General features: G+C 39.0%; 1 protein-coding gene across 2 annotated transcripts in view; it reads left to right on the top strand.

The window, feature by feature from the left end:
• Window positions 1-1,805: 1,805 nt before the first annotated feature.
• Window positions 1,806-23,591, top strand: part of LOC142151904 (tropomodulin-2-like) — a 61,120-nt gene continuing 39,334 nt past the window's right edge. For both annotated transcript variants that reach the window (XM_075207994.1, XM_075207995.1), the window contains exons 1-2: window positions 1,806-1,890; window positions 18,646-18,805. In XM_075207994.1, the coding sequence (XP_075064095.1) occupies window positions 18,680-18,805 (126 nt within the window). In that variant the 5' untranslated portion in view covers window positions 1,806-1,890; window positions 18,646-18,679. The remainder of the gene's footprint in view (window positions 1,891-18,645; window positions 18,806-23,591) is intronic.

Raw genomic sequence — 23,591 nt, 5'->3', positions numbered from 1 at the left:
CGGAGGCGTGAGGAACTAAAATCAAAGAGGAACCTTGCAATATTACAGCCGTTTCCGGACAGCCGATTCAGTAGGTGCACCTACAGGACTTTAACAGAGACCAATTTGACACACGGCGCGGCAAGATCAGTGAGTAAAACTCATTTTTTATTCTAACGGTTAAGTCCGTGAAAACTCCATATACCGCGCTTGTCATCTGGATCCCCACGGAAGTTTCATCTATATGTAGATGTGGATTAGATCTATTCCCCAAGGGGATTGTATTTCTCTGTATTATAGCGCTGTCCGGACAGAGGTTTATTTCAACCACTCCTCGTTGTTTGTCTAGTCCTTGGATTAATCTGGACATTTATCTTATCAATTGGATACATGATTTTTGATTGGGCACTATGAAACTTGAGCCCTGTATAGACAATCTTCTGTGACCATACATTCCATCTAGTATGGTATGAATTTATTCATAACACATATTCCTGTTACAAGCCTCCCAGGAGCTTATTCGCATGTGTCTCTATACCAGTTTTTATATTTATAGGGATTTTTTTGTGGGATGTATTGATTGTGTTACATTAAACTGTTTTATCATACCATTCAATCTCATGGTTTATTTCTGGTTGACCTATCACTTCTCCCCAGCGCCATTTTTTGCTTTTTACTTTTTGGCTCAGTGTCCCAGCCCAAAGTAGCAAACTATAGCTGGGTACACACTACAGAAATTTCCACCAACTTTTTATGCCGAGCGATTTTACATGCGATCGATGGTCCGATCGCTCGGTCAATGGACTGCATACACACTAGCCTTGTTTAGGACGATAAAGGGAAGAGCGGACGTCTCTTTAGCGACTTTTTACAGCTATGTTGTCGTGAGCAATGACTGTAATTTCGTACTCACTTGTGGATCGGCCGGAAGTTTATACACACTACACTGCGGAAACGAGATTGGAACGAAAATATTAAACGGTACGACCAACCAAATGAGGCGATAATCGTCCATTTGGGCAGACTTTCAACCATCGTGTCACTGCACACACTGACCCGACTTTTGAACGAGCGGTCGTATGTTGGCTGATTTAGCCGATTATTGGATGAAAACTGTGTAGTGTGTACCCAGCTTATGGGAGCAGCCCGGGGGACGGGGCAAATGCCCCCCTGTTGCCCAGCCCAGCCTGCCCGCCTTTATATTGATTAAAATAAACTGCTTTTTTTCTGACCACAAGTGAAAAACTCATGTCTTTCATATGTCAGTCTTTCTTAGGATAAAGTATTCTTCAAACTTTTGCATTGTAGAGGATAATACCATATTGTGTCCCTGAGCAAACTGAAAACTATTATAAATGTCAGCACATTCTCCTCTATTAGATGGAGTAAAATGGATGGCTTTGTTTTATCTGTCTGCACCACTTGCAGCAAGGTATATATTAAACCTTTGTTTAAATATTTTCCAATTCTCAAATATTTGCATGCCTTTTGGAAAAGTCATGCTATTAATTGCTTATTCACAGTTGCAATGTGACAAGTTCAGTTCAGAGCAGATTTTTACTCGCTGTTCACCACAGACACAAGATCTGCAGAATCCCTGCACACTATGAGCATCTATAATCCCTGAAAACCTCTTCTGACACCATGTATTGCTTGTGCTTCCTTTGGATTAAAGAACACTGGAGCATAGCTAGAACTATCTGCTATCTTTATTCAGCCATTACAGAGCTACAACAGCATATAAAACCACACCCTATTTCCCAGCCACCCCCTGGTCCAGGGACCGTCACTAAAGACTCAGGCTTATTTAACTAGTAAGGGAGTGTCAACAATTACAATGCTTATATGAATTCTGCAATAGCATCACAGATATCACACACCGAGAGGGGATCAGAGGAGGGAGACTGAAGGGTAAGAACAATGATGATTTAATAACATGCAATTCATGTGCATAGTAATTGACTGAGAAAAAAGCAGATCTTAGCCACAATATCCTGTAGCTGTTTAGTAGAAGAGCATCATCTACATTTTGTACATGCATGGACCAGCTGTTTAAATCAGGGACCAGATGGCTGACCATGGTGCTGCAAGAGAATAATTATGGCAATAATCCCTGTGTCTAGAAGCAGGAGTTTAAAATAAATCAGACTTCAACATTGGTCCACTTACTGTACTTTAGTGAGGTTTATGACAGCCTTGGTGCTGATAATATGTCTGTATGAGATGTGTCTGTGTGTGATGAGAATTGGGTGTGTATGCTGTGCTCAGCATCATGCTGCAATAAATTAGTAATCTTGTTAGGTATTTATTCTATAGTCCATCATGCATGACATAGATCCTTCTACTAAATATAACCACTCAGGTCAGAAAAGATTGACTTGAGATTTACATTTGTATCCCTTAAGCTACCACATTCCCAAGATGCAGGTGACTATGTAGAATGCTGGTCAACTAACACACTTTCCTCTGCATTTATTCATTTTGAGCGAACAGGAGGTGATGCTGGTGATTGTTCGGAGGTGTCAGTAGTATGGGTTATAATGTGGACACATAGCTCCTGGTGCTGAAAGTATGCTGCATACAGCAAGATGATTATTTTATAGTGTTGCAGTATGGCCCTGTCATTAGTCATCCCTAAAGTCTACTTTATGCTTGCTTCAGTGTGCTCGGTGCAGGCAAGTTGTCAATGCAGTGATTTCTTAAGGAATAACCTATTTTTCTGTTCTCTTACAATATTTGTGAATCTCTTCTGAGTTTTCCTTATCAATTAACATTTATTTATATAGTGGCAACATATTCTACACATTTTACAATTCTATTATTTCTTTAAATCATCTTAAGTAAAATTGGGGGAATAGTTTCATGATTATAAATGCTGTAGAATGTTTGCTATTTTTTTTTATAAATTGTCAATGATAGCTAATAATATCTTATGAAAACTTATTAGTTAAACCTAATAGACTGTATACAGAGCTTCAGAGATCTTGAGTTTTTTTCTGCTTTATGTAGATAATGCAAACTTGCAGGTGGTTGGAAACCACACAAAAATAAATAAATATACTGTTTAATTATTTATTTGCTATCTTGGAACACATGACCTGTATTTTTTCAGCCATATCTGAATTTTTGGAAATGATTTGCATAATGAACTTTTTCCAGACACATTCTTGTTTGAAAAGCAATACATTGCAATGGGTTGGGTATGAATTTCCGATAGTAGAAATACTGATGGAAATAATACTGACAGGAAAATGCCGACAGACTAAATGTTGACATGTAGAAAATCCCGACATGGATAAAATACCAACATTGTGATTTCCGACAGTCAAAATGCCAACATTAAAATGGCAACATGAGTGGGTCCAGCGGCTATACAGCTGGAACCAACGGCAGTAAACAGTGATAAAAATAAATAAAGGGTAAAAAAAAGCCAGTCATATTAACCCTAGTGCTGCCAGCCTAGTACTGGTCCATGGAAAATTAGGGGACAAAAAGTGTGGGGTCCCCCCGATTCTCATCCTAAGAGCCCTAGACTTAGTAGGGGTACCCACAGCAGGGGGTCCCCCTGCCATGATGCCAGCTAGCCTTAAGCTGATCAGCACAGTGCTGAATTCCCTATGGAGTTGGGGTTCACGAAAAAAAATGTGGGCACCCTCCCTAGGGGTACCCAACCCCGTGTTAACAGCGCTAGGTTTCTTCCCACATTCCTGGGCAGTGGTTGTGGAGTAATGAAAGTGTGAAAAAAATGAATGAACACTACTTTACATTGGTGAACTACAGGTCCCAGGAAGCAGTTCCCGGGCTGCCATGACCAGTCTGGGCAGGCTGGTGCTTGTAGTACTACAAGCACCAGCATACCTATGGCTGCCAAGGCATATTGGCACTTGGGAGAATCACAAGTGCCAGCATGCCCTGACATCCAGAGCCCACTGTATCCTGTAGTGCACCAAAGCAAAATGTAAATAAAAAACACCCCTCGTTAAAATCACCAAATTTTATTTAAAAAAAACAAAAAACATACTTACCAACTTTGTTCTTCTTTCTTCTGTAGGATCCAGTCTTGTAAGCATTTAATCCAAATTGAGTGTTGAAAAAAAATATTTCCCAAAAATATTCCAAGTCTTCAAAGAAAAAAAAATCCAAGTGATGAAAATAAAAATATTCCAGGGTGTAATTGTATCAAGCCCGAGCGAGAACTGCTTGGGACCGGCCCATCTGACCATCGGCCCATCTGGCATTTGCCAGAAGTGCCAGATGGCCAATTTGGCCCTGACTCCAACTCCCTAGGGAATCCAGCCCCGTGCTGGCCAGTATGGGGCTGGTTGGCATAATGATAGGAGGACCCCTGCTGTGGGTTCACCTGCCATGATACCACCAGCCCTGGATGGCTAAGCCTAGTTCTGGTTGGATGACAATCGGGAGGTCCCGATGCTGTTTGTCCTCCTGATTTTCCTCCGACCAGCATTAGGCTGGCAGCACTAGGGGTTAATATGACTGGGGAGGAAGCACGCTTTTTTTACCCTTTTTTTTAATCTTGTTTACTGCTGGCGGGTCAGACAGCTGTATAGTCGCTGGACCTGCTTGCATTGTCGTTTTAATTCCGGCATTGTGACTGTCGGTATTTTCACTGTCGGCAATCACAATGTCAGTATTTTTTATACATTTTGGCATTTTCGTGTCATTCATATTTCCATCGGTATTTCATTATGATCACAACACTCAATTATAAAATGCTACAGAAAGCTTTCAGTGCCTTTCCATGCATATTTATACACACAAAATAGTAAATCGTGTATTTCTGTTGGAGGTCGCCCAGCCATACTATGGATTGCTTTTTTCATTTGCGAAAGCACAAAACTGACAGCCGGCTCTGCAAGTACCACTTTATCATGTCATGCACCTATTTTACACAAATATTGGTTTGCGGTAACCCATTGATTTTTTACCAAAAATGGCAGCTACTTGAATGTTCCTAGTTATGCACCCATACAAAAATGAGATATAGTTTTGCAGGACAGCAATATTTCTGTGTTTAAAGGGGTGCAAAATGCATCCCCCATTTAGTGGGGGCAATAGGAAGCATTTTTCTCCACGCAAATCAACTAATTTTTTAACATTTCACTGGAGATAGTAGAAACAAGGCAGCTATAAATTTGTCTTTACATCTTGTAGACGTACATCTGTACATTTTGTCAAATCGAATAAGAACTTTCAAATACAAAAGACCGTTCTGATATCCTCCCACTCTCAAGTTCACTGTAAGATGTAAAGTAGGCTAAACACTAGTATTTTAGAAAAAAGCAGAAGTGTTTCAGTGAAGGAAGGGCTAGACCTGCTCTGCAACCCACGAATTGTCATATCTCCCAACATTTAAGTTGGACATTGGTGGCGTGTCTGTGTCACATGGGGATGTGGCAGATACCCCGGGGCCGTGCCTATCATTTCTAAATCGCTAAGCTCCCGCTAACCCAACTTTTCCTCCCTCAAAGATTCCCCTCCATTGCCATAAGCACCAAAGGCAAGTGCGCATGGCATCTGCTAATGGGACACATATCCCAACTGTGTTGGGAAATGTCCACTCAAATTGGGACAGTTGGAATATGTATTGTGCACTTCATAAATTGCCTGTACTGTCTACACTACTGGAATCCCCTATTGTTGTCTTTTTTTAAAAAAAATACAGATGCCAGAATGTGACCTTTCTTCAAGGCTCCCTTTGTAGATCTATAATTGATGGAATGGGCTAATGGTGCTTTGAAGGTCATCTTATATGCACGATTGAGGCTTTTAACTTCTAATGCAGGACATTGGCTTTTGTTGTCTGTTGAGGAAGAATCAATATAAGTAGATTATCCATATAATAAACTGAATTATGTCTGTTTTACAAGTTGTACTTACATCTACATGGTGCTCATTGTACTCTACATCTTTGTCAGGCTTTACAGTATTAATGATTTGATTGATGTACACAACCTCCACAAACTGCTGTAGTACAGCTGAAATAGGTATCTCAGAAACAAAAGCAGTTTATTTATAGTCAGTTGGCCCTTCCACGTATTATAGTCTTGTTCTTGCTCCCCATTCATACATGACAGTATCTGAAGTGCATGCTATAATTGTATGTCACACAATTTTACAAGATACTGTCCACAATGTGCTTCGCCAAGCAGCATACCAATATTTTCTTGCAATTCACAATATCTTAATTACAATAGCTACATGAAAGTTTCTATCCAGACAATTGTAGACTAATGTCAATTTAATTGATCCACAATCTTTACTTCTACATTGTGTGGATACAACTAAACCACTCTGTTCTCTCATTGTCCTTGTGTTGACATAATCAATAACTACTTACTCAGTTTAAAGTAAAATAATTCCAACTTCCTAACCTAAATTATGACTATATTGGGTGTGCTATATTGTCACTTTTCATAAACCAAATAATTCCTAGCTTATGATTTTTAAAAGTATAGGATTTTTTTAGTTTCCCCTGGTAGCCTGAGGATTCCATATACCACAAATTAGGCAGCAGGTAGACAAGTTTACCTATCAAATGTGATGTTGTCAACAGTATGATTCACAAGAGTTCTCTATGTAGAAGAGTTTGCTGGCAGCCAGGGTCATATAATATATCATAGATGAGCTCCTAAAACTGTAAATCAAGCAGATAGGCTCCATATGGAGATCACCTTTATTACGTTGTTTAAATAAAGATCCAAGGACTCTTATCATTCTCAAAGAACAAAAAGGTTGTACATTTTTCAACCAGGAATCCATGCTATATACAATTAGAGTAATGACAATTCCCCTTTAAGACTGTCCTATTTTTAATATAAACGCAGCTATGAAATAATTAGTGTATTATTTGGAATAATGATACCTTATTTTTTAAATAAAAAATTTAATTGAAAGTGAGAGCATTGTTTGCCCTCATCCTAATTTCCTCAGTGACTTCAAAGAATTATTAAAGAAGAGATGGCATCTCAAACAAGGTATTTGCTAGCAACAATGATTCATAACAGGGTCAAGGAGTCAGCTGGAAACTGCTGGAAACAGTTACGTGATTTATGTGGAATGTGAGATAGAACAGTAGGAGCAGGGGTACCTGACTATGTGTGGTTTAATAAGAAGATTTTGACTGTTGCTTTGATTTTGTCTGATTATAGAAAAAGAGAATACTTTTCAAGACCAAAAATGTATGGTCTACTTCATCTCTTCTTGTCATATAAACTGGGCAGCAGGTTTAGTGCATCACATAATTGCACCCACTCTATGGAATTCTCTCCCTCGCACAATAAGACTCTCTTCTGGTTTCAAGCGTTCTCTAAAAACCCACCTCTTCAGACAAGCTTATAATATTCCTCAACCACCCTCTTAACCTCACTACATTACCCTATTACCACCCGTTACACAATTTCACACAAGACAACTACCCCCTGAACAACATTGTTGGGTGACAGGATCATTTAGCTTATGAGTCACTTTTACCTTTGCAGTCTGGCTGGGCCGAAATGCAAAATGTAGACTTAACCTCATGTGTCAAACTCCTATTGTCCCATAGATTGTAAACTTGAGAGCAGGGCCTCATCACCTCTTTGTCTGTTTTACCCAGTTTATTTATTAGTTTACTATGTTTGTCCCCAATTGTAAAGCGCTACGGAATATGTTGGCGCTATATAAATAAATGATGATGAGCCCTCATACCAACATGAAGTACCATGAGGCCCCAAATCTGAAACATCCAACATTACTATTTTTACAGGCAACAACCTACAGAATGTTTCTGAAGGGGGCGTTGACTACTGGATTTGAGGACGCGTGGTACATGTTTAATGTAATAAAGCAATACAGTAGGCAGGATAACTATATGGCAGATGGAGAAGGTAGTGTTAAGAGGCTCAGAAAGTGTTGAAACGGTCACCATTACTGATGCCACCTACTCAGATTCAGATGTGTTCAACTGGCTAGCTGAATCTGTTGGCTATATACTGTTGTAATTATATACTGCTGTCCTGAAGTTTTGTTGATTTGTAAGGTGCAACAGTGCTCCACAGTGCCAGGCAGTGAGGGAGACAGATCATACATACGTCAGCTAGGAAAAAATAGACAAAATTAATACAGATGTATAAAGAAAGGGTAATGAGGGCCTGCTCATGAGAGAGTTAACAATATAGTGAGAAAAGGGCACAGCTGAGTGTGGCTCAGAGTGGAGATTGGACAGCAGCGAGGGTGTAACAGTGTAAGTAGTCTATTTGACAGTAGGGTAGGCTCTAGTAAAGAGATAGGATTTCAGAGAGTCTTTAAAGATTTGATGTATTGGAGAGAGTCTGATCAGATGTGGCAAGGGATTCCATAGGCGGGTAGCAGCACTAGAGAAGGCTTATAGGTGGGAGTGAGAGTTGATTACCAGAGACAAGGCGAGATGCGAGTAAGAGGTGAAGGTGTGGTGTTGTTGAGGGCTTTGTAGGTGAGGGTGAGTAATTTGAAGTAGATTCTTGAGGATATGCGGAATGAGTGTAGAGGTTTGTAGAGTGTTGCTGCAGATAGGTAGCATCGAGAGAATTTGAGGCAGGAGATTATGCCAGACTGGATAAGAGTTTTGGCAGTATCTTGTGTAAGAAAATGGTGTATTCTAGCAGTATGTCGAAGGTGGAAGTGACCAATCTGCTAGAGAGACTGTGAGGAATACAGCATAGGGTGGAGTCAAATATAAAATCAAGGCTTTGGGTTGGGAGACTGAGGAAATTATAGTGTTGTTGATGGTGAGGTGATGGTGGTGAGCTCTGATTTGGACATGGTGAACTTTAGGCAGCATTGGGACATCCATATGGAAATAGGAGAGGGACAGTTTGGGAGAGCAAATCTTGGAGGTTTATTTATCAAATATTGTTTTTTCAAAATTGCTGATTTTCTGCAAGGTTTTCCCCTATGATTTAAAACAGCAAGTTTATTAAATGCAAATCCCAGAGTGCTCTAATCTATACGCTAGATTTAAGGTTGCACATATCTTATGATGTGTGCGTATATATAAACAAGGAAACTGTCTACAAAAGGACAACTATTACTTTCAACCCTAAACCCTAGTGTTTGCACTGAACACACTCTAGCGGCAGTGACCGCTGTCACCGCTAACATCACAGCAAGACTTTCTCTTGTGAGTACTGTGACAATAGTCCACAGTGCATCCTCCAGGATAATGCGCAGGGCCCTCAATTTTGCTGTCAACTAGTTTGTGGGGTCCCTGTTGCCCCATCTGCCCCTATTATAATTTGCCACTATGTTTATATTCATATTGTGTGATAATGTGATATTCAATTTACTTGTAGGGACACATGTCAGCTATACATTAGAACATTTATAGGTCCTCGAGCCTTCAGCTGGATGGACATACTGGGATTTGTAGTTTCACATCATAGGTCTCCCAAGCCATTTTTTAGAATAATCAATACAGTAATTGTTATTATTAAAGGGGATCATCTATGTTCTACTTCCAGGGCAACAAGTGATTGTTTTATTCAGACATATTTTTGCATTACTTGATCTTTCTATGTGACACTTTACTCATATCCTAGCATGTGATATAGAAGGATTGTTTTTAGCCTTTGCAACAGTAACATGATTGTTCTGTGCTGGCCAGTAAACACAAGGATGTTGTTGAAGAAGACATTGACATTACACAGATCCCAAACAAACCGTCTCATGTACAACATGTGTACTGTTCATTTTCAGTCTTGCAGATCTCATGGAATCAACAGCCACTTATTCACAAATCACAATGTAGGAACCATTACAACATACACTGGGCATAAAAACAAGTTGAACTAGGCTTTTTTTTAATGCTACTTGGAAGCTGTTAATAATAATTCAAAATAGCATACAAGAAATAATATAAAAAAGTTCAGTAAAAATAATTAGGAATATTTGTTCACAATGACATTATGCTCACGGTGGAATAATTGACAGAAACCAAAACAAATTCACCTGAAACTAACACTCTCCCCCTTTTCCTTAAAAAGCCTAACTTTTCTACTGAAAAAGGTTAAAATTCATACAGGTTTAAGTTTCCTTCACACATTGGGATATAATTGTATGAACCCCTGTAATCTGGGCTGGGTTTAAAACATTAGAGCATGTCGCCACAAAACCATTAGCACCAAAAATCCTTTGTAATCCACTAACCACGCCAGTCATTCCGCTGGTCCTATCGCAAAAATTGGTTTGATATATGCACTGTCCAGAAGAGGAGGGGGGTATAAGGCTATCCAATTACTTTTACCATTATTTGATCAATGTTTGTCAATTAATTGGGCAGCTAAATGCACCCCGAAGGTGGATATCAATCCCTCTGGTATTCTGCAGACATATGAAGGTAATCAGTATCTCTAAAGTAAAGGGGATCCCACTAACTGAATGGAAAGCAATCACCATGTGACCCTGCTATCTAATTAAGGAGAATGGCTATATACCCTCACACTTTCTAGAGCACTACAGGACAGTAGGGCTAACTAAACAGGTGACAAAACCAATATCCGCTGTGCAATGTGGTGCCCCTAAATATAAAGGGCTCCAGATAGGTAGGCATATAGAAAGTATTCAGACAGCTTTTAGCTGAAGCATAGCAGAGAAACGTTTCATGTCTATAGTGTGTTTTTAACATAAATGCTCTCAAACTGCAGGAAGTAATGAAGACAAGTGTTCAAGAAGTGTGTCGATCTACAATTTGTGAATTAATTGTAACGCTTTACAAACATCATGTAACCCACTGGTTGCAAGAATTCAGTTTCTGCAATATTTTTTTTTATTTTATCCATACCTTCCAACTTTGGCAAGGCTTGCTCCGGGAGATCGGAGGGAGGTGGGCATGTTGGTGGCGGGGGCCCGGCGTGTCGCATCATTTGGCCCCGCCCTCTAAACATCATTCGCCTTTTCGGACCAATTGGAGTAGGGGACGGGGCCACGATGACGGGTGATTTGCGTCCTAAGCTCTGCCCCTCACCACTGTACTGCTTCGGTGGTTAGGGACCGGTAGCTTAGCCTGCTCTCCCAGGAGTCCGGGAGGACTCCCAGAAATTCGGGAGTCTCACGGACATTGCGGGAGAGTAGGCAACTATGATTTTACATTATAACTCATCATTAATAGTTAAACATAAAAGTTTTAATGGTAAACATGTTATTTATTATGGTTCAAGAATGTTTGTGTGTTTTATCATTTATTAAATTTTCCCTGTATAAGTGCCTTTCTAGCCGGATATGTTCGGCAAGAGCTTACTTTGACACTTTTGGTTTTTCAAGGACATCACAAACCATTATTGTGTTGCCAATCAATCTGGGAGAGCTTAGCTGCCTCTTCAAAGGGAACGTTCACCATGGATACACAGGATAAGGAAGGATCCAGACAGTCTGTGCATTCTTCTTAAAATAGAGTTCAATTTTGAGAGCTGATTTATTTTATTTATTTATTCAAGTCAGTCTTAGTTAATTAATTCATTTCTTGACTTTAATTCTTGATGTAGTATTATTACATTATTTTATACACTTTTTTTTTTTGCTGCTACTGTATTTAAAGCGAACTACTGTAAATATTAATAATGACATTTTTATTGTAGGTGACCTTTTCTCCATGTCTGGTTTTGGATATATAAAATATATACATTTTTGTGGTATTAATATGAAATAAAAGGGAAAATGAGTCATGTCTTTAAATTACCACCTTAAGGGTATATTTACTAAACTGCGGGTTTGAGAGATGTTGCCTATAGCAAACAATCAGATTCTAGTTATCATTTAAATTAAATTCTACAAAATGATAGCTAGAATCTGATTGGTTGCTATTAGAAATGCTCGGGCTCAGTTCTCCGAGAACCAAGCCCACCTGAACTTCACCGATCCGAGTACCGAGCTAAGCCAGATCATTACTTTCACGCCCCCTCGGAAGTGAAAATGAGGCAAAACGTCATTGTTGCCTCGTCGGATCTCGCGAGTTTTGGACTTGATAAGTACTGCCCTCCACAGCGATCCAGCGCCATTTCACAGAGAGACACAGAAGGGGTAACACGGTTCTTAGCAGTCTCTAGTGAAGTTGGGCAGCACCATATCTAAAACAGAAAGAGGAAGGGGTGGCAGTTTTCTTAAAAGTCTCCAGTGACATTCTACTGAATTATTGCTCACACAGAAACAGGAGAGGTCCGTTGCTAATTGTCATTGCTGAATTAGAAATAATAGGGCTGCCAGTGTTCTTCAAAATCTGCAGTGAAATTGTACTGTGTTATCAAAATGGATTCACAGCAGTACACAGAAGACCAGGAGCACCAGTCATAATGATCGTAATCACTCTATGTCATCTGCTAAAGCCTATGTTAAAGTGCATAGTGTTTTTAAGTCAGGAAAGCAAAAATTTTTAAAAACACCTTTTAGCTTGATAAACAAAAAAAGACCTGTAATCCAGGCAAAGTTAACTGCAGAAAAAAATAAAATTGCCAACATGCCTTTCTACACGCGCAGTTGCAAGGAAAGAATCAGGCCTTCGCCTTTTTCTATGAGTTCTACAACTGTCACTTTCATTCTCATGCAAAAAGTGGTGCCCAAATACTTTTACGTGTAAAAGCCGAGCTGGAAGAAAACAGTAAGGCATTAGAAGAAAATGTATGTGCACATTCAGAAATGACACAAATCCCTGATGAAAGTCTATCTACGAGTGCAATGTGTAAGCCTGACCTTTCTGATATTGTACCCATAAAGAAGTCTCACTTCAGCATTTCTGCAGATGTGTGAAAGAGCAGTTAAAGTGTAGCCGGTGATACACAAATTGAGGATGCCACTTTGGAATTGCAACTTGATGAGGGGGATATTTGTGTAGCTACGACGGCGCAAAATGAGGATGTTGATGAGGATGACGTTGTTTGTGCACCAAGTCCTGCACCAATGAAAGCAGTTCTTGCACGTGATAAGAAGAAGGCCATTGTCATGCCTGGGCATAAGACCAAAATATCCACCTCTTATATGTGGATTATTTGTACCCAAATCCCGACAAAAGTTGTCTAGCCATTTGTAGCGTTTGTAAAGCCACAGTCAGTAGAGGTAGGGACCTTAACCATCTAGGAACCTCATTCATGTTACGCCATTTGAAGCGATTTCATGGCAAGCTGTTGGGAAAATCTGAAACTTATGCTAAAAAAATAACAACAAGCAGTCCAGCATCAGCTAGGTCTCTTCTCTCAGCTAGATCGCAGCACCTGCAATCTACACCCACAACACTTTCCACATCAATATCCTCAGTAGCGATCGGAGTTGGTCCTGCATCCAAGTTGCTAAGGCTAGATAACTCTCTTCCACTATCCAGGATTCTTCTCTAGTCCCACCACTGCTGCTGCTGCTGGGGGTGGATCCCAGAAGCAGACCAAGAAGAAGACTACTAGTAGTTTACAACAATTGACTGTTAAACAATCCTTTGCAAGAGAAAGCAAGTATGAAAGCTGTCACCCAGTGGTAAAGCGGATCACAGATGATGTGGCGAGTATGCTAGTATTAGATCTGCATCCAATATCCACTATTAATGTAGCTGGTTTTAGACAGTCAATTGAGGTCTTGTGTGCCCGTTACCAAATTCCATCACGACACCATTTTACTAGAAAAGCTATTCCTCACCTCTACCAGAAGGTTTGTAAAAATATAATTATTGGGCTACAAAACCACACTTAACCACAGATTGTACACTTAACCACAGATATGTGGACAAGCGGAGCTGGGCAAACTAAAGATTATATGGCTGTGACAGCCCACTGGGTTGGTGATTCGCCTTCACCAGCAGGAATAGCAGCAACATGTACCCAAGTACGTCACATTTTTCAGAGGCAGGCTACTCTGTGTATCACCGGCTTCACCAAGAGGCATACAGCTGACAATCTGTTACAAAAACGAAGGGATGTCATTGCAACATGGCTTATCCCGCTTGGACTCTCCTCAGGATATGTCATTTCTGATAATGCGACCAATATTATGAGAGCATTATTCCTCCACCTGTATTATACAAACATCTCGGGGTACCGACAGTTAATATATTGTTTCTTATACCCGGACCTTGTCCCACAAGGAATAAAAGTTACAGAGTATACTCGCCCTATGTTCATATAGCAGGTGTTTGGCTTGAACTCCCAAACATTTTCGATCCACCCCAGGGCATCAGCACCACTTGTAATCACCCGTCACATGAGAGAAAAAGAAAAGTCTCTAGTGTAATACGTAGTATTGTGGGACAACGTCCGGGTATAAGAAACAATATATGAACTGTTGGTACCCCGAGATGTTTGTATGAAACGGGTGGAGGAATTTGCCTGATTTATCTTACATATTATTATACTGTCATTTCAGAACACAGGATTTGTCTAAAGGGTTGGACTTGTTCTGGATGGGGGATCAATTGCGCTGATTGTAATTTTGAATTTCTATCTTTTGTATTATTTGGTTGACAAGTTGTGCACCCTTGTCTTTTGGAATTTAATCTAGCTGTAATTGTACATTAAGAGCTGAATACTGATCATACTATTGTAGTATGGCTGAAATAATAGTAAAGCAGTAGCCATAATTGTTTCTAAATTATTTATTGTTAAGACTTGTAATAGGCTTAGTGGTATCAGAGTATGCTTTAGTTAATCTCCAGTTCATATAAGTACAGTGAGCTAAATATAGTTTGCGTTTGTCCTGGAATTTTATTACTTTCTCTCTTTGTCTAAAAATAACACTCAGTTTTTCATCATATTCTTCAGAAGTATATTCTCAAACTCAGAAAATATATTACAGGGTGCTGTTTAGGCATTGTGGTGAGCTGATGGAAAATAAATCGTAATGTGATTGTGTTTTTGGCATAGTACATTCATTACAAATTTATTTTGGTTAACATTCTGAATGTAATACCAAAATTAACAGTCTCACCACAGAAATGACATTTTTATGTACACATAATGCTTCATTATCTAGCAACTGATTTATCCCTATAAATTTCTGTCCCTACAATATATTATTTTATATTTTACCAAATGTGCTGAATCACTTTATTACTTTTGTGTTCAGTAATTGATACATTTCTCATGATTTGCTATTATCTATACATTCATTATTTAATAATTATTAAAGGGGAGACTTTATCTATATATATATAAAAGAAGTTTAGTTGCTTGTGGACGAATATCTTTGACACCTCTGCACCGATCGGACCTCCCATTGGTGTATGCTGGGCAGAAATTTTTCCCTGAGACCTGTTCTGAGCCATTCACTGGATGGATTTGGATAAAAACTTCACAGACTGGAAACATGGGATCCTAGAAGACATACTAGGGGGGTGAGGTTCTGGTCGGACCTCCTGTTGCTGTACGCTGGGCAGAACTTTGACCCTGGGAACCTGTTTTGGGCCTTCCACTGGATGGATTTGGTTTGTTTCTCTAGTTATGCATTCGGACACAGCTGCACCGATTGGGATGAAACCAACCCGTGGTAGTCCAGTTGGATCCTGGCCAGGTTTTAGGGGGGTTAGGGTCGCTTTCGGACCTCCCGTAGGTGTACGTTTGGCAGAATTTTGACCCAGGGACCCTATTCTGAGCCTTCCACTGGATGGATTTGGATGACATCTTTTATAAATAAAAATTATTGGTATAAAACCTTAGGTCATCTGTCATTACTAAAATTGTTAGACTGGTTGACTTAGTATCCTCTTATGTTTCATGCTGGTGGCTGATATTGTTTCCTCCTGTATACTTATGTTATCAGTATGCACTTTGTCATTTGTCCTATGCTGTTCTCATGACCTTGCAAAAATAAAACGTTTATAAAAAATAAAAATTATTGGTCTTTTTGTTTGCCTGTCCGGTTATGCATTCGGACACCCCTGCACCGATTGGGATGAAACCAACGCAAGGTGGTCTAGTTGGATCCTGGCCAGGTTTTAGGGGGGTTAGGCTACTGGTCAGGCCTCCCATTGCTGTATGTTGGGCAGAACTTTGACCCGGGGAGCCTGTTCTGAGCCTTCCACTGGACGGATTTGGATGAAAACTTCACAGAATAGTAACTTTGGATCCCAGAAGACATACTTGGGGGTTGATGTCCCGGTTGGACCTCTCGTCGGTGTATTGTGGCCAAAATTTTGACCCGGGGAGTCTGTTCTGGGCCTTCCACTGGATGGATTTGGTTTGTTTGTCTTACCAGTTATACATTTGGACAACCCAGCACCGACTGGGATGAAACCAATACAAGGTAGTCCAGTTGGATCTTGGCCAGGTTTTAGGGGGCTTCGGGTCCCTAAGAGGCAAATATTTTGCAGGAACTGGGCCCTTTTCTATATTTTGCATGTTTGGGCTATGGGGTATGGTGGTAAGATGGAAGCCAATTTTCACTAAAAAGAACATCCAAGTTAATCTATATTTAGCAGAAAAGTTACATTCACCAACCCAAACCATGTGGGAAATGTCTTATGGTCTGATGAGACCAAGGTTGAACTTTTTGGCCTTAATTTTAAAAGTTATGTTTGGTGCAAAGACAAAAAGCTTATCACCCAAAGACCACCATACCTACTGGAAAGCATGGCGGAGGCAGCATCATACTTTGGAACTACTTCTCTTCAGCTGGGACAGAGGGTTCAAATATCAAGATATTCTAGCAGGAAACCTGCAGGCCTCTGTCAGAAAGGAAATAAATTCACTTTATAGCATGATAATGATCCAAAGCACACAACCAAGTCAACCAAGGAATGGCTTCAGAAAAGTCACATCAAAGTCCTGGAATGACCCAACCAAAGCCCAGACCTCAATCCTAGTGAAAACCTGAGGAATGACCTAAAGAGGGCTGTGCACAGGAGATCCCCTTCACAATTTGGAGTTGCAATGTCCAGTTGTGTGAAGTTGATAGTGACTTATTTAAAAAGAGTCTCTGCTATCATAAAAGCAAAAGTTGAATCCACAAAGTATTAGTTTAGGAGTGTGCACACTTCTGGAATCAGAATATTATAGTTTTTTTTATTTTCACTTCTTTTTCCTAAAAACTGTCTATTTGTTTTCTACTTGAATTCTGTTTTTTGGTGGTTGCAAAATCACATTAAAGATGGAAAATGATATGGATTTCAGGCTTCACATCAATAACACATGCAATTTTTTTTTTAGATAAAGTTTTTTTTAAATAATCCAACAAGATTCCAGTGCTATATTAAACAAGGCACAATAAAAACACTCATCTTTTTCTGCTGTAACAGGGGGAGAACATTAACAACAGAGACAGGGAGGGAAAGGAAATTCAGAGGGGAGAGGTGTCTTTGTGCACCTGTGCTGAGATGGAGGTCTACAAAAGATAATTTTAATGTGGTACTCCTACCATCTGATCCATAATTGGAGTGTCCCATAAGTGACATGTCTCTTATAAATATCTGATTCTTGAAAATGTAACCAACTAAACCAGGTTATAGTAAACTCTGCGTTCTTTCCAAGGCGGCCAAAGAGATATCTTTCATAGTCATGTAAAAGTCAAGTCAGTTCAACCAGTCCCTTATCTTTGGGGGAGATGGGGAGGGGGTTAGAGGAACTCCACTTAACTGGTATAATCGCTTTCGCTGAGTTGTTAAAATGCCTTAGAAGAAATTTATAATATCTGAAAACTGGGGTATTAATAATGTTCATAATTCAGAAACAGGTATAGCCTACTCTCCATCATCCTGGATATTTTTAAATATGATGATTACCTCTTTCCAGAAAGGCTGAAATTTTGGGCATTTCCACCATATGTGCCAAGGATCACCTACTGAATGATCAAAGGGTTAACGCTTATCAGATAGTCCAGGAAACATTTTACTTAAGATGATGAGGCATCTGTAAAATTTGGTGATAACCTTATATTGAGGTCATCATAACCATATATTCAGTCTCTAAGACCATAGATTTTTTTCTCACTGTGGATCATCGAGATGTTTGTCTAAATCTCGTTCCCAGACTCGGAGCTTAATACAGTTACCCCCATGACTCCGATGAGGTGGACAGCCTTGTAGTATACTAGACAGTTCATTAGCGATAAGCCCCCCACATTTGTGTCTGTGTTGTATTTTGTGTTTAAAACAGGGTTTGCTTCCTCCTCAAACAAAATCCCTACACCTGTATTTTAAATAAGCGTGTTTAGGCTTATTACATTCACTGTAAGTTATGTAAATGAATGGTCAAATAGGTTTCAGACACCAAACTATGTATAATATAAAATATGGTGCTGGAATGTACCATTTGCACAGGCCTCTGAAACTGCAATATTACAATTTAAGATCTTCAACACAAAATGAGGACTGAAGAGCCATCTCTGTCCCTTAATTTCACATGACTGGCAATTTACTTTCACTGTTTGAAAGTGTGTCAGTTTGATGTTCTACATCTTCAATAATGTTTACTGTCAATTTCCAAAAACATTACAATAAAATTTATAGTAATGATAGCCCATTTCGGATGACCTTTTTGTTCTTTCCAGTCCATTAGATCAGTGGTGATCTCAGGCTTCTTGTAAAATGAGTATTTGCTTTAACAATAAGTCTGCCTCTTATTTTGTTGTCACTGAAGACTTAATTTAAATTAATGTAAAAGTAGAGTACACAGTCTTACAAAAAGTTATGGAATAACATCTGTTTGTGGTTTTATTTTATTACAACAGGAGTTGGTAGAAAACTGCAAAGGATCCCTTAGTCATGTCTCTGCCATTCCGAAAAGACTTTGACAAGTACAAGAATATAAATGAGGATGAAATCCTTAGCAAATTGTCTGAAGATGAATTAAAACAGCTGGAGAACGTACTAGAGGAACTCGATCCTGAGGTACGTGTAATGAGAATGGTGACTTCCAACAGTTAGTTTGCCTTATCTTCTTAGAATGGTATCTATTTTATTTATACAGAGGACACTTTGCCTGAGGGAAAGAGATGAAATGAAAATGAGAGTAATAAGGCAGGAGAACCCTTTAAACAGTATAAATCCATTTTACCTTTATTAGTCTATTTTAAAATCTCCATCAATAAGATCCAAAAATGAGATGACTAATGACAAGAAATAGGAAGATCACACAAGCCAGTGAAGGACCAGGGGGTGTTGAGGAAGCTTTATTAGGATTATACAAACCAAACTGCCCCGATTAGACTGACCAGTAGTGAATGGTAAGGTAAGTTTGACCAAAATTGAACCACTGACTGAATGCAACTCATATCTGAGGTGAAATAATTGTCCCCTCTGAAGAACTATATATGAAACGCTAGAACTAGCATTGACCAGAAGGAAATTTTCATTTAATTTCTAAGTTGTATTCAGCAAGCATTTGAATGCTTGCTGTAGCACGGATGCAATATGAATGTGTACAATGTCTCTGCGGGAACTAATTTATCTCTGTTATAAAGCAGGCATCTGAAAAAGGCTTAATCTGAAAATTTCAGCCTTCTTCATTTGGCCTCAAACTTTCAAAAGCCTATTCTTACATTCACTGGAGACGCCATGCAATTAGATCAATTGTATCTCTATGAAACTATCACCTGTAGGTGATCTGTGAGTCTTCATATGCACTTTGGCACCAATAGCAACTTTGTCAGCCAGTATGCTTTAAAATCAGTAAAGGCCAAAGCATAGGTGGTAATCCTGGGCAGTTCTAACAGCTCTCAAATTAATAAATGTCATCCAGACTCCCTTTTTTGTTCTAACTTTCCATTTCGTGTTGTTGCTTTCTTGGATTTAGGGGCTGCTGGTAATATAATTGAACAAGAGCTTGTTGAAAAATTCCAGATATAAGTTGTTCCTCTTGAGTCCCTCTTTATAACTGCTATTGATAGAATGGCAAAGCGGTTCCTCTAAACATTTGGATAGTGGCTCTGCAGAAGGAACAGGTGCACCATTTTAAAGTTCTTAAATCCTGTTTTGCTAACATGGCTCCAACAACACATTCTACTCCAAGACTGATCAAGTCCTTTTATGAGCTCCTTAAGGTTTTGATACCTACCTGCCTGTTTAGAGAAAATTTACCCTGTTCTATCCATTACATTGGTCATTTGACATATTCATGGTTTGCTGGTGATTTTTAGTATATGCAAAGTGTGATGTTACCACAACACTGTCCTTTAAATTGTGCCATTTTTGGAATCCCTACAACCAATTGTGTATATCTTCTAACTGTTCCTGAAACCAAAGCCATGTCAGAATACATTAAAGATTCGTCCACAAATTCTCTTCTCCAGCTGGTGCTGCAATCTTCTTCGCTGAGGAAAAAGACCATTCTCTCAGAACTTTTATTGACTACAGAGACCTAAAAAATGCCATAAGGAACCATTATGGACTTTCTTTGATTTCTAAACTATTTGTTTTGATTGTAGGATAGACCATCTTTTCCAAACTCAGTTTATCTGTATGATATTAAAGGTAGTTGAACACTTTCTTTAATATGCATGATGGCCACTATGAATATCCTGTTGTGCCTTATTAGACTATGCAGTGCATTAGAAGTTTTTAACTATTTTATCAATTCATTATAGTATATTTAGATAATATGTTGATTTATACCCTAGATCTAGTTTCACAGCACTCTCATGCCAAGATATGTTTTTAAACAATTACAAGTTCCATGCTTAGGGTATATCCTTTCTAAATCTGGTTTACAAATGGAGCCAGAAAAAAGTATCAGGATTCCTGACCTGGCCATAGCCTATGGGTCTGAAAGCTATGCTGTATTTTTTGCATATGAGAACGAATACCAACAGTTCATCAAAAATACTCCTCCTTTACTGCTATCATCAAAAAAGGTGGATTATTAAATGTCGACCTTACAACTGTTGAATGAAGCCTTGTCTACTACTACTCTGTTAAAACATCCCAATCATTCTCTACCTTTTTTCCATGTGGTAGCTACACCTTCAGTTGGTGTCGGGGCAATTCTGTACTTGTGTAACTTGGCAAATATAACCTTTGATTCTTTTCCAATTTTTGTTTGCAATCTGCATCTCTTCTCACAAAGTTTTTTCTTAGAGATCCTCCATCTTCACTGCTCGGACAAATGGACAGATAGAAAGGATTAATCAGATCCTCAAAGACTGCTCCCACTTGTATGTCTCTGCGTCTTACATTATTTTGATCCATTAACTCCGTGATTCCCAACCCTAGTTCTCAAGTAACCCTAACAGTGCATGTTTTCTATATCTCCTCGCTGGAGCACAGCTGTAATCATTACTGACTGACACATTTTGAAAGATCCACAGGTGGTCCTAATTATTTCTCTTCGGACCTGGAAAACCTGCACTGTTAGGGGTACTTGAGGACTAGGGTTGGAAAAAACTGCATTAACTGCACCTGCTGATGTTTAAAAGTTTGCTCAGTGCACTGCTTATTGCCTGAACAACAAAGTTACTTAATTTATTAGTTCTGCATTGCTTGTCTTATCTCCTGTTTCTGACCCGATAGCTTGTGTATTGTCCTTTGTTTCCTGGTCCTTTCAGCATAACAGCTGCTCACTAAACCTGGGGTCCGCAATCTGTGGGTGTCACATTTTCCTTGAGGTTACAGGTGAAGACCGTACATCAATTAGTTTCTGTGTCTTAGGCAAGCCAGCATTAGCTGCTAAGAGGAAAGTGACTCCACATCATCTAGGGCTTGTGACTGCATATACTGCTTATGACATCTCCTATAGTTTATGACATTCACATTGGCATTTATGTCCTTGGTTTATCACATAATTCCAAGATGACTTAAAACAAGTGTGAAAGAGGAGAAGCAGGAAGACACCACAGTGGTTATGCAAGCTATAGTACATGCTATGATTGAATAGATTCTATTGATACTACTTGTTGGTCTTGGACTCCTCTTCTTTTTTGTTTTGTCTATTAAAGTTGTTGCAGCAGACACAGGGTTCCCTTACATGTGGAGGAACAACCTACAAAAATGTACACTGTGCACTGTTTTGGGATATTGCTGTGTCCATTTGTCATTTATTATGTTAGAAAAAAACGTTGTTCAATTATTGACCCTTTCGAGGACCTAAAATGAGGACAATGTAATAAAAATTCTGTATATTATATATTTATGCCACTGTAATACTTTTGTACTTTTGTTTACTACTGTTGTAAAATTAAGGTCCCCAAGGAATAAACCAAATCAAAATGAAGTACCAGTAGATACATAAAGAAGGGAGGAATACCTTTAACCTGTAATTAAAACATGGAAACTAAAATTCAGGTACAGACAAAATTGTTCCTACGTAATACATCCCAGAGACAAATCAAAATTAAAACATAATCTCCTACCACCATATATATCAGTGGTACTCAAGTAGTTTAAGTTCAGATCCACGTACTAGAGTTTGGTCTCAGGTGAAGATCTAAGCTTGTTATGGAACTACAAGTCCCAGCTTTTCCTCTGGGGGTGGGTAGTTTACCCAGGAGCGGAGTCCATCCACAAGACCCTGCTTATCAAACACAAGACCTGCCTGACGTCAAATAGGGCTCCCTTCCCGAGTACAGAAATTACACGGCAGTTTAGCCTTGCGATCGCGTCCAGCAGTTGAATATCACTGATATATATGACATTCTTGTTAAATGATTAAATCAACAGTGATCTTATCAACAAACTTAAAATAAAAAGTTATCAACTTTTTCCCAACTGGAAGCTGTCTGTCACCAATACCTAGGACAATGGCCAAAAGCCAATTCAAGTGCTTCCTGGCCTTTAGATATGTAGACTTTTGCCTGCAGGGAAAACTCTTGGTTATGTCAACAGAAGGCGTCCCCAAGTACACCTAGGAATACTCTCCAAGTGCGACATTACAGAAAAAAAGTAAATAAGAGTAAAAAATATAACACGCACATAAATTTATATATTTAATTTATTGTGACTCACACAGCAGCCTTAACCCACCAAATAAAGTATGCATAATTTGTATAACTGAACAGTTCGAAAGTTGTAGAATAAAATTTGAGGTATCAGCGTTATATGATATGATATGATAGATAGATCATTCATTCATTAACCTGGCACAATTATTTATTTAAAAACAAATTGCCCTAGCCACAGAGCTATAAAACACATCCAGTCATTAAATGGACGGACCAAGGAACACCTCAGTCTGCCGAATCTTCCCCTCATAAGATGCTTTAGACCTTCAGGCATTTGACAAATTGCCATTTTGCAGTTTCAGAAATGCCTGTTATTATAGGTAAACAGTTTTATACAGCAAAGAACACAACTTGCTTTGCAATTTGTTTAAGTATCACAATATCTATATACTACTATGTATATAGATACCAGGAAACTTATTCTTATTAGCCAGGTTCCATTTTAACGTAGGACAAACACTTACTTGTTAATGGCTGCTTTAAACTAGTTAATACCAGTCATGTTACTTAATTATATGGCTTTTCATTTTACATTCTCTTGGCTGTTTTCTCCAACTTTTCTGCATGCTGGCAGCTGTTCTTCCCACAGAAGCCAATAACAACACTGAGAAACCCTTTATTGACTGCAAAGTCACCTTAGCTTGGAACAAATTATTCTCCTTGTAACAAACCATATGGGTTGGGTTTAGGGATGGGAAATGTGCAGAAATTTCCATTCCGTAAGGTAAATTAGTAACTTTACT

The sequence above is a fragment of the Mixophyes fleayi genome, chromosome 4 (genome assembly GCF_038048845.1).
Source record: "Mixophyes fleayi isolate aMixFle1 chromosome 4, aMixFle1.hap1, whole genome shotgun sequence".
Lineage (NCBI taxonomy): Eukaryota > Metazoa > Chordata > Amphibia > Anura > Limnodynastidae > Mixophyes > Mixophyes fleayi.
Note: the sequence above shows the minus strand (reverse complement) of the source record. Positions and strands in the feature narration are given on the sequence as shown.